We start from the raw sequence: 16,386 nt of genomic DNA, 5'->3' as shown, positions 1-16,386 counted from the left end.
ACGACATGAAACCACATGTTTTGAGGGGCACTACATTGTCCTTTTCTGCGAGGTGCCATAGAGGACAAATGCGATGTGGTCTAAAAAGATAGTGAAAATGCAATCAACTCAAGCGCACAAAAAAAACATTAACTGTGACGCATGAAAAAAAAAAAAGAAAGCCATGAGTTGCGTTGGCTGCCACCAGGCTGACTTTCAGCAAATTCTATTGCAAAAGAAAATAGAAAAAAGACAAAGCAAGAGCAACATACGCTCTCAATATAGCCAGATAGCAGTAAAATACAAGCAAGATTATTTTAAATATAAAAGAACCGCGCGTTGCAACTCACACGCAGCCAGCAGCCAGCAGCTTCTGTAAGTGAAGCTGCTGTTGAAGTTGCCTGTGGCGCTACCTATCCTGTGCGACGCCAACTGCGTCAGAGGATCGGCGGAGTGAGCCCACTGCCCTCTTCTATTACACTGTACCACCACGTCGTGACAATTTGGCGACGCGTGCTCATTGCGCCATATTACTGGTAATGCTGAAAACATGACAGTTCCTGCAAGATGGCCATCGCCAGTGGTAAGTGGTAAATATAAATAGCTTGCCGCTTCAACATTGAAAGAGGTGCTCCTTGGTGGCTTATTGGCTAATGCTTCGCACTTACAAGCAAGAGGTCGGACGTTTCATTCGACTAACCGGAGTCTTTTTCTGGTCATTTTTCTTTTTTGTGTTTTCATACATATACAGCGGCAATATTCGGACGAGTGTCCATATAATTGCTATCATAATGAAAAATCGACTCGCATCTCCCCTCATTATTCACTCCTCAACATATTCTGTTTGTCATCCATTTGGTTATGCTATGGCGATCCATTTATCAAGGCTTTTGTCAACTTACAGAGAAGCTTTATTTGTGCAGCCATTTCCACGTTTTAGGCCAAAGCCTTGCAGACACATATACTACTATTCCCATAGCAGCACAGCATCTCTTGGGAAAATAGCATAGACAGCGGTGCCACATTTAGCTACAGGTATTTCGGCGTGACCTTTAAACATCACAAAGCAAAATCTGTTCAAGCTGATTGGCATACCTGTAGACCTCGAGGTCTCGCAAAGGAACCAAATCGCGGATAATAATGAAGCCATTGTCCTCGTAGAAGCGCCGCTGCTCGTCCGACAGTCGAAAGCTGTCGAGGGTGAAGCGGAAGCCTCCTTTTGACTGTGTAGCCGCAATCTTCTTGTTGACTTCTTCCAGCTGCACAGCACAAACGAGTCGGCAAAAGAGGGCCCCCAATTATTACAGACAAAAGCAGTAAAATCTTCGCTCTCTAGATTCAGCTAAAGGTGCTGGGAACAGCAAGCGTCTATGCAATTCACAAAACAAGATATTCAATAGACATAAAAACTTAGGACCACCCCCGATTGCTTTAATGTCCTGCATATTGATTTCGGGAGAAAAACAGAACTCAATTCAATATAGCAAGGCTCCAACCATGTACACTTTACAATTCAGCGTACTATAGAAGCCAGAGCACTGCGACTACCAAATGACTTGGCTTGAGCTCATAATATCGAGCCTTGGCCCAGCACAACCTAAGCATTCACTAGTGCCATGAGCGTCTTGGAACATCTTGTCAATGTCACTTGTCATTATATGTGCTTAATCTTAGCCAAAGACCCCATGTACACAGGTCAAACTCAAGCACACAGGAGGTAATCGTTTGTGATGATTATCATTGTATGGTGTCTTGTTAATTGTGGGAAGTCAGCCTGAAAACTCTGTGCATGCATGTGTTTAAAATCTGTTTTACCCATTCATTTTAAAAGTCAGGGCATGAAAGCATGGACACAGGAAGTCAATATTTTACGCACAGAGCGGTTTATGCTGTTCAGCTCTAAGATGCAGCTTTCATTGCCAGGCACATTTTGATTGGGGCAATGTGAACACATATACAATAAAGAAGTCCTAACTGTAGAAATCAAATTAGTACTCAATACGTTCAGAGTGAAATTAAATCATTGTTTTAGCTTGCAATACCCTAAAACATAATTGAACTATGGTTCATGTGCTGTATGAAAAGTCATTACAGTACAAATATAGCAATAAAACATGGCAATAAAGGTTGTGAAACAGGGTTCCATGTTTAATTTATTTTCGCTTATGTCGAAACTTCTTTTTTGTAAACGAAGATAACAGAATTTCTGGGGCTCTACAAACTAAAACCATGAGCCCAGGTTGCAGTGGAAGGCTTCAGAAATTTTGCCCGCTTTGGTTTCCTTCATGTACTTGGGAAAACAATGCAAAATTTGAAAAGGACTCAGTCCTTGCCTCTATTGTTACACTGTTTTTACCCCCAAATAGCCCAACTTTCGCTTCTTCTGCATCGGGCTCTGCTGTCTATCACAATGTTCTTTCTTCATGATGGCTTCTACCATAACCGTACGTATTTGCAGAGCTAAGGTTTCTTCTTGGTATATCCAACAGAGCTTGTGCCCGCCCAAAAGGAATGTGTGGTTTCCTTTTGGTAGGACACACCAGAAGGATGCTCCCATTAGTGGGTTCGTTTTTTTTCCCAACACTGCTAGGCTTGCTCCGATACAGACAACGGTGCAAGCGGCACTTCCTACCAAGAAATAGAAAGGACTGACTCAAGTTTAAGTGCACCAGTGATTGTTCTATCCCAAAGGACGTCAACGAGGTTTTAAAACTGGAAAACCAACTCAAGTTGAAGTGCACCGGCGATTGTTCTATCCCAAAGGACGTCAACAAGGTTTTAAAACTGGAACACAAGTTCGCATTTGGACCTGATGTTCCACTGGCGGAAAAGGTTGCTTTTTCAAGAAACATTTCCTGGTATGTGCCTCATGGTGAGCGAATATGATGCCTGTCTGATTGTATCGATGTGTTCACTCAAACATTGTTGGCTAGGCAAAGGCCCTCGCCTGACAGGTTTGTCATAGAATTTTTGGAGCAGAATAGTCTTAAGGATTGCTCGTCTGATAAAAAGGGAATGTTTGTGGTCATGAAAGAGGGCATCTTTAATTAAAAATTTGAGACAGCTGTTTTGAAGAATTTCTAAAGAGTAGATGCTAAAACAGGGAAGGTGAAACAGCAGGCTAATGCGATGCTGAAAGATAGGTATCTGTCCAGTTTCGATGGTAGAGTGAAAAAGGCAAAAGAATCAAACTCGCAGGTTTTCCCACAGTAAAAACCCATTAACTGACTTCCCCGTTCAGAGTCATTATATCAGAAAAAGAGATTTGGATGTCTAAGATATCGGCTTACTTGCAGTTGCACCTAGAAGTTCTCAATGTAGTCTATTCGTTTATAGTTAAGAACTCGGAATGTGTAGTAGATTTTCTCAAAACTAGTAACCCAGGTTCATGTTCAACTTTTAGCATTGACATCAAGGACATGTTTTGATCCTTACTGCTTGGTGAACTTCTGCACAGTTAAGTTTTGTATTGTTGAGTACAATGATGAAGCTAAGTTCATTAACAGTTCTGGTGTTTCTTGGAACGCTTTTTACAACTGCTGATGTTTTACTTGCCGTCGATGTTTGTGGAATGAAAAGGGGGCATCTATGTCCAAAAATCTGGGGTTTGCAATGAATCTAGGGTGCCACCGATTTTAAGCAATATTTTACTGGGTCAAGTCGACAGATCTGTTGCCAAAAAGTTACACAACCTGTCCTGCCACATTTTTCAGTATGTCGATGATCTTTTGGTTGTAATTGAATCTGGCAGTAAGCATAGCACAACAACTGATATATTAAAAATTCTTAAGAATTCACCTACGAGCTACCTGAAAAAGGAGAGCTTCAGTTTCTAGATATTAGACTGTGCTTTCATGAGGACCATTTGTGTTGGCTGTCAAGCCCCGATCCGTAAAGAGTACCTTGTCATTTAACTCAAGCCATTCCAAGATACTCTAGTCGGGCATTATTTATGCTGCACTGCGAGCTGCACTCCAGAAAACGTGCGCACATGCGATAAAGGAAAGTTTCCCGAGCTAAGTTGAAAGGCTGAAGTCGGCAGGCTACCCTAATACAGAAATATTGAGGAGCTGTCAAAGGCTAATTAAGTGGGTCAAGCATTAATGCTTCGCATAGAAGAACAGAGCGTGTGCACTATGAAAAGAGATTGGTTGTGGTCCTCTATGTGCATAAGTTTTCACATTGCTTGAAAAATAGGGCCACTGGGTAGGGGGTACATGTTGTGATGTCAGCTCCCAATAAGATGCTCTCTATTTGCTCCCGCCTGCATAGAAGAAGTTTGGGTTCGCGCAAGACTTGCTCATTCTGTCCGGAGAAGAGGAAGAACAGATATGTTCCATATAAATTGCGTGTTGTATATAAGGTGTCACTGCCATGCGGGGGAGTTTATATAGGACAAACTGGGCGATGCGAGACTAAGGGAACAGTTAACCTCATTAACGGCTTTTGGTAATTTACACTCGCCAGCTCATTGTAAGGAGTGTGGCTGCCAGCTGATGGCAGAAAGAACCACTTGTTTGTTCGGCCATCTGGACAAATGCACCTGGGAGGTCACTTAAAGGGAGGCGTCAATCTGTGGCCCTCTTTAGTGAAAAAAAGGTTCGATAGCTGGGTGCAGTGCTGACATGTTAAAGTTTTTCATGGACACCTACTTTTGCCAGAAGCAAGTTTCTTCTTTTTATTTATTTTTCTCAGGTGATTACACGTGTCACTTTTCAGCACGATTATATTTTTGTACCCTGTTTGCTCTGCTATGCAGACGCCATGGTGTTCCACGGGATTAGGTCGACTGCATGTGCCTTCTAATAAATTTTAGTTGCGATTATCAGCACCCTGTCATCTATTCCTCAGTCCTCGTTCTTGCGCTGTTTTTACATCCCAAGCATGAACCACCAACTAGCCCAACTTTCACTTCCAAAGTCCTTTATGTACACTGAACATTGCACAGTACACAGGGCTCCACATTTCCGCTCCATCAAAATGCAACTGCCACAACTGTGATCAAATCCCCAACCTCTGGTGGAAAAGACAGAATTACAAACACATTTGCTGTCTTTTTTTTTTTTCTCTATTTGCTGTCCAGAGGTATATATTGTACGCGCCAGCTTTTTGCAGCTGTCACAGCAGCTTGGTGCAGAATGTCTTGTACCACGCAAAGGCCTGACTTAAACTGCGAAAAAAAAGCGCTTCGGACAGCCTGACCAGGCTCAAGCTTTTGGGTCAACCTGTGCAGTGCTCTAATAGGGACTGTAAATGCAATGATAAAGACAGTAAATGATTAGTAAAACGAACATCAAGGACGCAATACCTGAAAAAAAGGTAAGCAAGACAGTTGGGTACATATTGGACAAAGGAGTCCATCCACCAGTTGTTTTACAGCACAAGGCGATCACAACATTCTGAGAATTTGACTGAACTTCACATAAATTGCAGTCAACAAAAAGAAAAATATCACCTAGTTTGAAAAGCATTTGACTTTTTGCAAATTTCGTGGTCTTGCCTACAGACCAGAATGTAATACTTAGAGAAATCTCCACAGCAAAAATTGCCACCTGGATTGCTTGTGTTACCTTTCTCACAAATTCGCTACTTTTCTATCAGTGACACACTGATGGCTAACTAGGAAGTACTAAGTATGTGGTGGCAGAAGGGACCCTGATAACTCTTTTAAAAAGTAAACCAATGCTGGCACCCCTTCCTTTTGTCGCTACTAGTGATGACAGCCTACTTCAAATATCAAGCTCCATGAATGCACCAATTAAAGTACCCGAGTCTTTGGGAAAACATTTCGCACCAAGTTCTTGAATAACAAGCTATCAGCAGTGCTGATGGTATAGAAATAATTGACTTCTAGCAAAAAAAAGGTATTCGGATGTGCCTCTGTAACACCTCGGAACAAACTCCAAAACTTCTATGGAGCAAGAAGTAGGTTTCCTAAGCCAGATTCGTTCAAAATTTTGTAAAAGAACAAACAATGCAATGCACTTTTGACAGGACTTGTTTCATGAGTCATCAGCATTTGTCTTATCACAAGAAGCGATCAGGCTTGAAAAGGCAGCCTAACTCTCACAGCAATTTTTACAACAAGGTGCATTTCATTCACTACACAGCATAAAGAATGTCAAAGAAAAAATTGCAAAGCAGGCTTACGATGTTCTTGTCTTCAAACATGCTGATGACATTATTAATGCCACCACCTTTGAGGTGGCCTACAATGGTTTTCAGTCGCTCCTGGGCCATCACGCCTAGAAAAAATGAAGAGATGTGAAAAGTCTCCTTCCTCAGAAATAGTACTCAGAATCTGACTGCACAAGTAAGACAAGCAATGCCAGAGCAAATTTAGGACGAATGTCCTAATCCCAATTTTAATCAAAGAAATAATTCAATGACATCTTCACTTGCTTTGTACTCCTTTTGTTGCAAATCGGAGTTATGTCATTCAACACACATTTGTTTGAAGAAGCACGGAACGTGCCGGTTGATGACAATAATCATTCCTGTGTACCCATCAAACTTGCAAGCTGTAACAGCTCCACAATCAAGTTTAACAGGCAGATATCTGCAAATTTCTTGCAAATGTCTAACTTCTATTGAGCATTTTTTATGAATAAGCAATACTTTTAAAGGTGTTATATATCATTGCCTAATTTTCTGTGCACTAAACTTGACTTGTTCCACTTCGACCTGTGATATATTTAGTTTGATAAGTATGTGTACATACGTCATCGAAAACATTTACGTGACAAGACATTAACACCAGCGTCCCTGTTTTGCACTGCTGCTATTTCCACCAACTACAACACTTGTCAGAGTTTAATCACAATATAGATGAAACACATCGCTAGAGGTTGCAGGTTCATGCACAAGTAAAGGTAGGTCTGCTTCTGGGTGAAAAGACAGAGGAGCAGAGGCACTTGCGTAGGAAACAAGAGTGGAGCTGCTGCCTCACTACAAGGCCCCGACACCTTTACTGCTGAGAAAGGAGAAATGAATAGAAATGCTGACAAGAGGCTGCTTTCACAAATTTAAAACAGAAGGTTTTTTTCCTAACAAAAACAAGGTCCCTCCTTATCAGCAATTATACTTGTCGGATTTATACGAGTGCAGAAAAGAGTGTGATGTCTATTGAAAAGTAAAAAACAGGTCTCCCACAAGGGCAAGGAAAAGGCAGGAGTGGATCACTGAGAGTGAAAAGGCGAGGGAAGGCAGTATCTACAGCGGCCTCTCCTCAACACTGCACGAATGAGATAGGCTAGTTTCACATGGCTGCAAGACATTGTCTTAGAACATAAAAGACTGATGGCGCTTGTCTGCTTGAGAACTCACACAAGTATGTTAATAAAGCTCCATCCCCACAGAACTGTAGCACTTCCTCATCATGATAATGGCTGAAAGGTGCATTCTGCACCTAAAATGTCTGGCCAAAAGACAACATGAAGAGCTGCCTCAAAACGCAGAAATGAGTCAAGCTCAAAGTTCTCATGGTCACCACACATGTCATTGACCTGTGCCAATATGGCCACTCATCACACACACCTGACCAGTCCATTGCCAACCGTCTGTGCATAGTGTAGAGAACCTGTAGATCCGTGCACCCCTACTGCAAAGTATGTGTCGCTATCTTGTGATGCGTGCAATTTCCACAAGCCTCATCTCAACAAATGCCACCTTTTCATTATTCCAATTCTAGAAAACAGGACAAGTATAAACAGGTCACCCATGAATCTTGGGTGGATGCACTCAACTATTTCGTTACCACGCCTGTTCAAATCAATCACCGGTGATTGACACTTTTAGATCGTCGATTTTGGCATGTTGAGCTTGTTTCTTGTGCACTCAGCAATTTCTAGCAGTTAGCCCAGTCACTTAACTTTCCGAATCAATTTGAATTCGCCCGCTTAGGCAACATAGTGATTTTGACAGATGTTTGCGCAAACCAATGTGTGTGTGTTGTTAAGAAGATGCACTTGGCTGGCGAACTTGACAGAAGTGCGCGTCCCTCGCGGCCATGCTACAGTAACATCAAAGCTTTGTTATCAAAAGAACCTTTGCAAATCAAATACCAAACAATGGAGTCAGCTTCCTAATCTGACAGTGTTGAGTAGCATTAATTGCCAGAAACTTATGCATGCTATTCAATACACAGCTGTTGCTAGGAGTGGCGGAAATATATTCTACAGAAAACATTCCTGAAGGTTCGCCGCATATGTAACCTGTGGAGGTCGCCTTCTCAGCCGGTTTCAAGTAGCTTCGGCTTCGCTTGTATCGTTATATCAGACGCAGGGCCACATCTAATGTCACTAGTCGCTCCAATGGCGTCGTCATTACGCGAGCATAGGTGCACATCTTGCTGCAAAAAACACACCCGCCACTTTGAACTGTCCTGCAACCTCACCTGAAGTGAACGATGACGAGCTTAGAGTCTGAGGATGACAGCACCTCAGCTTTGAATTTTGTGGCGGCAATGTTTTGCGTCAGCCTGAGATCCGCGCAGCAATTCATGGATTTGTTTTGTCTACGGCCTCAAATTGTCTCCTCCACTGCAAGTGCGTAGCTGCTGACCTTTTTGCAGAATCTTATAGCTACTCTAGTTACAGTGCGAGGTCCCCACGTTGTTGGGGCGCGGTGTGCTGGCACCGGCTACAGAGCTTCTTCTCACTACAAGAAGGCAACCGGAGCACATCTTGATCCCGACTACGGAGTATTGTGAAACCTTTTAGGACTGCACAAAATATTGTTCTTTGCTTTAATGCGATGTGCAAAAATGCGAAGAATTATGCTTGGATGCATATATTGGAACGCCAACTTATGCATAGTGAAGTGGCTCACGGAAAGAGGTGACGTTAGACAAAATAGCGGAGCTCATTGCATGTCCGATTATAGAGGAATTGTTCACATCACGAGCATTCATCTACAGTGGAACACCTACAGGCCGTTATCATAAAAAAAAAACATTACTGAGAAAAGTGTGCAAGTTCACTTGTGCCTCGCTAAAAACCAAGCAATGCTTCACCGCATGGCACAAGCAGCGAAGCAGTATCTCAGTTCTGACTTTGTCTACGTGAATAGAAACATTTTGTACTAAATTTATTATTTCTATAGTGTTCCTATTTCTCTTCTCAATGTACATTTTGAATTTTCTTTGCTTTGAATATTTTTGCATATATAGCATTTTTTTATTGCACTGTTTACCAACTGAAAGATAAAAACTTCACACTTTTATTCATCCCAAAATATTTATGTCGCTTGAAAGCATATATTTTTTGGAAAGAGCATTTCATGGTGGAAAATTTGGTATGCTGCAATGCGTGCTAGAGTACTTTTCATGCTAGCAAAAAATATTTTGCCAAGACATATGAAAACTAGCCATTTTCACGTGTTAACCAAAAAGCCAAGCGAACCAGAAATGGCACTAGAAATTGTTTTGTCACAATAGGGACAGCGAAGAGTCAATACAAGTGTGTGCCACTGAACTACTGTGATGAAAAATTTCAAATGGAAAATCAGTGGTCCTTGAAAGGACACTGTATCAACAAAGTGGCCTCCTCCAATTAACAAAAGCCGAATAAGCTGAGACTGTTCTGTACAAGTGCATGGCCTTTTGTTGTTTCAAGTCCACTGGACTATCTATCCTGCCTTTAAATCTCTGACAGGCCCAGAAATGCTTCCTGCTTGCTGCATCGGCCAGGACAAAGTATGTAGCCATGTCTTGAGAGTTTACAAGCTCGCTCACATAACCATCCGAACAGTTCATACAGTAGTAGAGGCACACCCATGTATGACGCAAAGTAATGTAGTGTTAGCTTGCATCTTCTGCATTACAATGAAGCAAGTTACTCGCCACAGTTTCTGCCACATAAGGGCCTGTCAATAAAAGATGCTTTTAAATGCGAAAAATAGAAGCAGTACACACGGCTACAAGTAAACAGAATGATGGGATGAAAGTCGGAATAAATGATATCAAGTGCGTCGGGCAATACCTACAAATACTATTTTTCCCCAGTCTACCATATAAAAATTAGACGCATAATAGACGAATAAAATCATCCTCAATAGACAAGCAAAGCTTGGCGTGCATTATAAAAATGTTTCATTTTAAGAACTCAATGACGCTGAGAATTTCAATGATATGAGTACTTTATTAACAACTGAGTTAGGGAGCTGAAGACCTATTGTCTTTTGTTGTTCGAAATGACGGTTGTAACTGTACCCCCCCTCAGTCCACTCTTTCCCCCCTCTCGTTAGCTGCACCGTCCAGTCCAACAAGAAGCAGTCTGGTCCAGTCAATAATCCTGTTCCCTGAACATATGCTCGAGGGTTCTAATCACCCAACCTTTCCATGGGAAGGCAAGGGTCAGTCTGCATTCCTTCAGGTCAAAGGGAACATTTTTAATGTGCACGTGCCTGATTTACTGCGTTTTTTTTTTCTTTCCCGACGATTTCTGCAATACTCTCATCTAACTTTTTCCTTCCTCCCCGCAGGGAATCCGACCTTCACCCACAGTGGCTCTTGAGTAGTTTACAAGTTCATCCTCTTCCGGCTATTGTTAATCTTGGCGAGAATGGATCAATTGGATTAGCACTGACATCGATGGGTTCTGTAAAGGTTGTCACCCGGAATCGAGCCTCAAGTAATTGGATGGCATCCTGCATCAAGATTGTGTTCTCGTAGCTCGTGTTTATATTCCCTGTCTTGGCTTTGCACTTCACAGTGCCTCTGCAGCCCAATCCTCGGGACTGGTCCACTGACTTTGTAGGGAAGCACATGCACCCATAGTTCCTTTCTCTTTCATAGTTTCGAGGACATGTCTGTCCTTTCGAGAATTGAGACAATGAAGCCTCTTTCAAAGGGACCAGTCACCTCGCGGCCGGCGCACCTTATTCCCCTTTCCTGGCTTGCAAAACGGGTTACGCAGGCGGCGGAACTAGCTCTAATTGGGGAGAGGGAAACTGGGATGGTGGAGAAAACGGGCGGGACGCTCTCTCTAGCACCGGTGACGAGACTGAGGACAACACCTGGATACCCCCCTGCGAGCCAAGGACCTCGATGACCAAAGGCATAAGCGTATACCCTTTGTGAACTTCTATTGCTAATGTAGCAATAAAGTGTTGTTTTGGTTGATCTAGCCTGTTGCCTTATTTTCCCAATTTCGAAAAGTTAATTCGAGCACGAAAACTTGACACGATCACTCACACACGCACACACCCATGCATCAAACACACAGCGCTCACTTCCAATAGATATATTCATAGCTCGAAGGCTTGAATATAAACAGGACACATTGTGCGCACACACACCAAAGAAGGCCAACGGCATACATTATCAAAACGTACAGTTAATCAATGTCATAGCCTTGAATTAACTTTCCGAAATGCTCTACCAACTAGCCCAACAACAAGTTCTCTTAGAATTATTTGCCCAAACTCGTGTAGCTGCGATGATTTGAGCTACAGAAAGCGTACGTTAATAAGTGCACGGTATGACTGTGTTCGACTAAAACATTAGCTAGGCTTCTGCATCAGCCGTGCATAGCATAGGCCCCCCTCCAGCTTTTCACCTGAAAGCCCGTCTTTCAAACTCCTAGAGCCGTCCTGCATTGTCTCTGCACTTCTGCCATGACAGTTGTCAAGGGCTCATTCCCTTCTGCACGCCCCATGTGGGTGAGGAAAGGATCCTGCCGGCACATAGTTCGCTTCATTTTTAGTAGGCCCGTGGCAAGGAGTGGGGCCAGCCCGATTTCTGTGAGCACCACAACACAAGTAAGGCAGACACAAGTAAAGCAATACAAACTCCGTTTGAAAAAGCTTTGCCTTCAAGAGTAGAACTCGGTAACAAAATTGAACCCTGTCGGCTTTTCTCCTCAGAAGACACAGCTCTCAGCCATGCCGTAATGAAAGGAACATTTGTGCACATGCAACTGGCCACATCAAATACTACTAAAACACCTACTGTAGGTACAGTTGCTAAGTGCACACTAAACCTCAATTCTTCCTTCTGTGAATTTGCAAACTACCTACTACACATTCATCAGGCAACACATGCACCTGCACACTTTTTTGATAATAGTGCCCAAGAGCTTTGTGCCCAAGGGCCTTTAAAACGCCCACTCAGTTAATCCTACACTCCTGCCACACATTATTACCACGTGCATCAGGGAGACTGCTCACACAACATGACAATCGTGCGAGGCTTTTGCCCTACAACAAATTAAGCACAGACCTGGCTGTGTGGTAGAACACCTGCTCACCACACAAAAGGCCGGGGTTTGATTTCCATTCAAAATCCAATTTTAGTTCACAACGAACAATGCCAACACCAGAATTTTTACAAAATGAGCTAGCTCTTTAATGCTATCCCATTAAAATGAAACAATCTGCCCATGCTTGCATGAATGTCGAATTCATTGAGGCATTCACCACTAAAATTTAACAAATCGTTTTTGTTTTTTGTAACGCGAAATTGCTATATTGCTAGATTGCCAATTTAGTTGCTGTCCATCATGTTATGTATGTCTAACACTGAGTCATTAGAACACAAATTTTCCTAGTTTGACTAAATACGTAGGCAACTTTGTTGTATAAAACATAGTGGCAAAGTGTTAAAGATAGCGCACCCATGGTCCCGGCATAGCGCACTCATGGTCCTTATCCCCGACAGAGGTACGGCATTCACCCCAGACCTCACGCAGTAGACTCTACACTTAAGCCCTGTTCATCGCAAAAGTACAGCCTACCACCCAGAGACAAATGGCCCAACAGAGCGTTTGAAAAAGACCTCCGCCGACATGCTCGCAATGGACGTTGACATTTGGCACAAGACTTGGGATGAAGTCCTCCCATACGTCACAATCGCAAACAACACCGCATCAGAGAAGACAACGCAAATGACTCCTTTCGAGCTCGTGTTCGGCCACCCAGTCACAACCATGCTGGATGCGATGTTGCCCCACGTCGACGACGGGAACATCCACACGGATGTGGCTTCCTTCAACGTGCCACGGAAGCTTGTCAGCTTGCTTGAATTCGTATCCTACGGCAGCAGTACATGGACGGCCGACTCTACCCACGGCACCAACAGTAACCACCCAGTGACTGCGTTATGGTGAGGTCACCGATTCACCGTCGCAGTCTCAGCGAAAAACATTTGCGATGGTATTTTAGACCATATATGATTACCCGACAACTGGGGCCTAGTATACAAAGTTGTGCCTGATGGAGTGACCCAGCCGCAGCGACGACGCCCACGACCTGAAGTAGTTCATATTGTGCGCCTCGAAAAGCTTTTTTGAGCGTTAGCAGATTCATTTTTCATAGCTTTGGTTTTACTACGTTTGTTTCTAGTAGACTCTTTCAGCATTAGCATGATGCTCTTTTTCAAGGGGGGGACAATACCACGTGCATTTAGAAAAAAGAAGCAGACTGGGCTATCTTATTTAGTTCTCTACCAGCGCCACGTAGATGATCGAGTGCAGCTGTGTGGAATACTGATGGCGATGTAGCGCGACGTAACGAACTGATAAGAGAGCAATGCATTCACCACTGGCCAGTCTGGTAGTCATCTTTCAGGCCCGCTGTCCAGTATTTTTCGCCCTCGCCGAGCGGTGCGTGTTAGCTTTTTTTTGGGGCGCAAGTCAGCCCAATAAATTACTTTTCATTTCATTCTGGTTGTGGTCTCCCTCTCTACTGGTCTGTGCATCGTGTTGCGTAAAGTCCCCTACGTGAATATATAGTAAAGGTCAGTGCAAATTAAAAATAAAGACTGACATGTAGTCTGGCCGAAGAGAGCGCTCCACGCTACAATTTTCATGTATCATGGTTTCTCCATAAACAAAACGATAACTTCGTCAACACCGACTTGTATCCAGTGAATGGACATTAGGACGAGACCATCAAGCCACTCCTCAGCCGTCCAGTTCCTCAAATACATTTTTGCTCTTTTAACTCTTGGTGAGAAGCTGCATTCTGCAGCAGCTGTACGCACTAGAAGCGTTGCTAACATATTGAGAAGTGTATGAATGTTTGGAAAGAGGGCTTTGTTGCATTCAGCTAAAGCATCCGTCGCAAAATGGGGAACTTTGTCCTCTTGCATGGCTTGCCATTTAGTTTTCAAGATTTCCCATTCACCTTTTAGTGTAAAAATATGAGCTGTTGTCATATTTCTCACGTGAAAATCGAACGCCGGCTGCAAAGATTCAAACTTGCCTTTGGACGTTTGCTTTGGCAACACAAATTGCAAACTTTGCATTGTTTTGCGATGGTTTGCAAAGTGCTGTTTGAGGGAAGCTTTCATGTCATCTACCTATGTAAGGAATGAACAAGGCTCACCTGTAGTACTCTTCCGCAAAACTACAACTGTAGTTTAACCGATATCTCCGTGTTCCTACCGCCCATCGAATCTCTCCCTTCACTCTGAACTCTGTCTTGAAATAGAGAAAATATTTTGGGGAATTCTGCCTTCGTGTTAATTCCCATTTCTTTCAGCTTAGTCAGCACCAAGTACACTTGCTACAAGGTGATGCCCATGTCAATATTTGGGCTCTGCAGATACACAGACAAGTGGAATGTCTTACTAACAGTGAGGCATATAAGAAAGTTTAGGAACAGAGTCACCGATGGAGGCAATAACCAGTGGACGCTGTTGCTTTGTCACAGAAGGTGTCCATCAACCATCTCGGAAAGCGCTTCTACAAACATTGCAGCTGAATCGCAACGTTCCACCCACCTTGTTTCACAATAACGGCACAGCTGGCCAAATGACATTGTAGATGTTTCTAAATGCTTTTTCAGGACTTGGGTCCTTTTGGGCGGCACCCGAAAGAAAGTGCACACTTCACTAATTGTCCCAAAGACCCGTCGAATGTCTTGGACAGCTGAGGCATCATTCAAACAAAGCTTCAGGTAGCGATGAGCAATGCGTGTAAAAAGCCATTGAGAAGTCACTCCGGATGAGCGCTTGCATCCCTGGAAGTCAATGACACTCTTCCCTTCCCTTTCACCCTGTCAGACTCTCATCCTTGCCGCTGGGTTGTCGAGCCATCTGACTGGCGGGAGTGGAGGAGACCGGGTGCCTAGGGGTTGTTCGATGGCTGGCTATATAAGTCGAAAACTGTTGTACACTACTCTACGCCTCTTCGATTCTTCTTCCTCTCCTTTTCTATCGTCACGAGATGTAAATTAACATTCGTCTATCCTGCAAGAGTAAATCTCCTCACTGCAAAGAACGGGTCCGGTGACGAGGACCAGTTACCAGTTGAGACCGGCCGGACCCGGTCCGAACAAACTGGAGGCACTGGTGGGATCTCCCCAACTCTCAAGCTCCAACACCGCGCAAGATTGAGAGAACTCAAGAAATCGAAGTGGCACCATCTGATTCCACAAGTGAACCTGTGAGAAGGACGTGGTTCTTTCGCTTTGCTACACATACACGAATCATGCAGAAGCTTCCCTGGCTTCCCACCCCAGGCCCAAGCAAGCGACGACGGAGGCTCGGTGAGCCAGTCAGTGGGACGTTATTTAGTGAAGTCTGTTGCTCAAGGGATAGCATGTTTCACTCGACCAGAAATGACGTGCTTAATGTAGTGCGGTCAGTCAGACTATTGAAAATATCAATAGGTGACGTGGTGGGAGCAATGACAAGTTTTGAAGACGGTCGCCGAGGAGACATGTAATCACCTCCTACTGTGAAGGAGAACCAACCGTCCATGCTGCTGTCTAGGTGGAGTGAATCGTCAAATCGGTAAATATGATAGGAGCTTCACGCAGACAGCGTAGCAAGACCCAGATATGAGGTGGAGCTCGTCGTGAATATCCAATTTTTTTTGATTACAAGTGCACCGCTCAAATCACAAAATTTTTTTTCTGAAGCGCCCCATCGCCTACATGCCCGATTCAGACTATAAAATAGTTTAAAGTTTTTAGTTTAGAGATTTCTCTATAGTGGAGGTCTTGATGTTTGTAACATGTACCACAATCTCTAACAGTGAATCGAACGGCTTAGTTCTGGATAGAATCAAGGTTATTGATTAGATAAGTTTAACAAGTCAACCAAATGGGCACAGCATACTGAAACAGAGTGCCAACATGCATTCGATATGCTAGCTTTCCAGTAAATTGAGCTGCCTCAAAGATTGCGCTTCAGATGCATGCATGCAACCAAGTGCATGTGAAGTTTTCGCTACAAATGCACTGATATGAGGCAACAATGCCGGAGCAAGATGGACACCTTGGTATTTACACAAGAATGCAGTGTAAAAAGAATGGTTTTTAACCATGCAGTTAAAAAAGAATTTATATATTTATGAGTTAATGTGGAGTACCACTGGGAGATATTCTTGACTAGTTTCCTTCTGGTCTATTGATAATTATATCTGAGTACTTATTGCTCACTTCTATAAGGGCCTACTAAGA

The 16,386-nt window shown here is 43.3% G+C and overlaps 1 protein-coding gene across 3 annotated transcripts in view; it reads right to left on the bottom strand.

Annotated features, from left to right (window-relative positions):
* Positions 1-16,386, bottom strand: part of LOC119163333 (putative phytanoyl-CoA dioxygenase) — a 57,421-nt gene that overhangs the window by 27,752 nt on the left and 13,283 nt on the right. For 2 of the 3 annotated variants that reach the window (XM_037415312.2, XM_037415313.2), the window contains 2 exons: positions 6,130-6,224; positions 1,075-1,238 (listed from right to left, as the gene is read on the bottom strand). In XM_037415312.2, coding sequence (XP_037271209.2) covers positions 1,075-1,238; positions 6,130-6,224 — 259 coding nt within the window. Of the gene's footprint in view, positions 1-1,074; positions 1,239-6,129; positions 6,225-11,537; positions 11,720-16,386 lie in introns of all 3 variants that reach the window. The other variant, XM_075872989.1, reaches the window with a different exon arrangement.

This window comes from Rhipicephalus microplus, chromosome 9 (genome assembly GCF_043290135.1).
Source record: "Rhipicephalus microplus isolate Deutch F79 chromosome 9, USDA_Rmic, whole genome shotgun sequence".
Classification (NCBI taxonomy): domain Eukaryota; kingdom Metazoa; phylum Arthropoda; class Arachnida; order Ixodida; family Ixodidae; genus Rhipicephalus; species Rhipicephalus microplus.
Note: the sequence above shows the minus strand (reverse complement) of the source record. Positions and strands in the feature narration are given on the sequence as shown.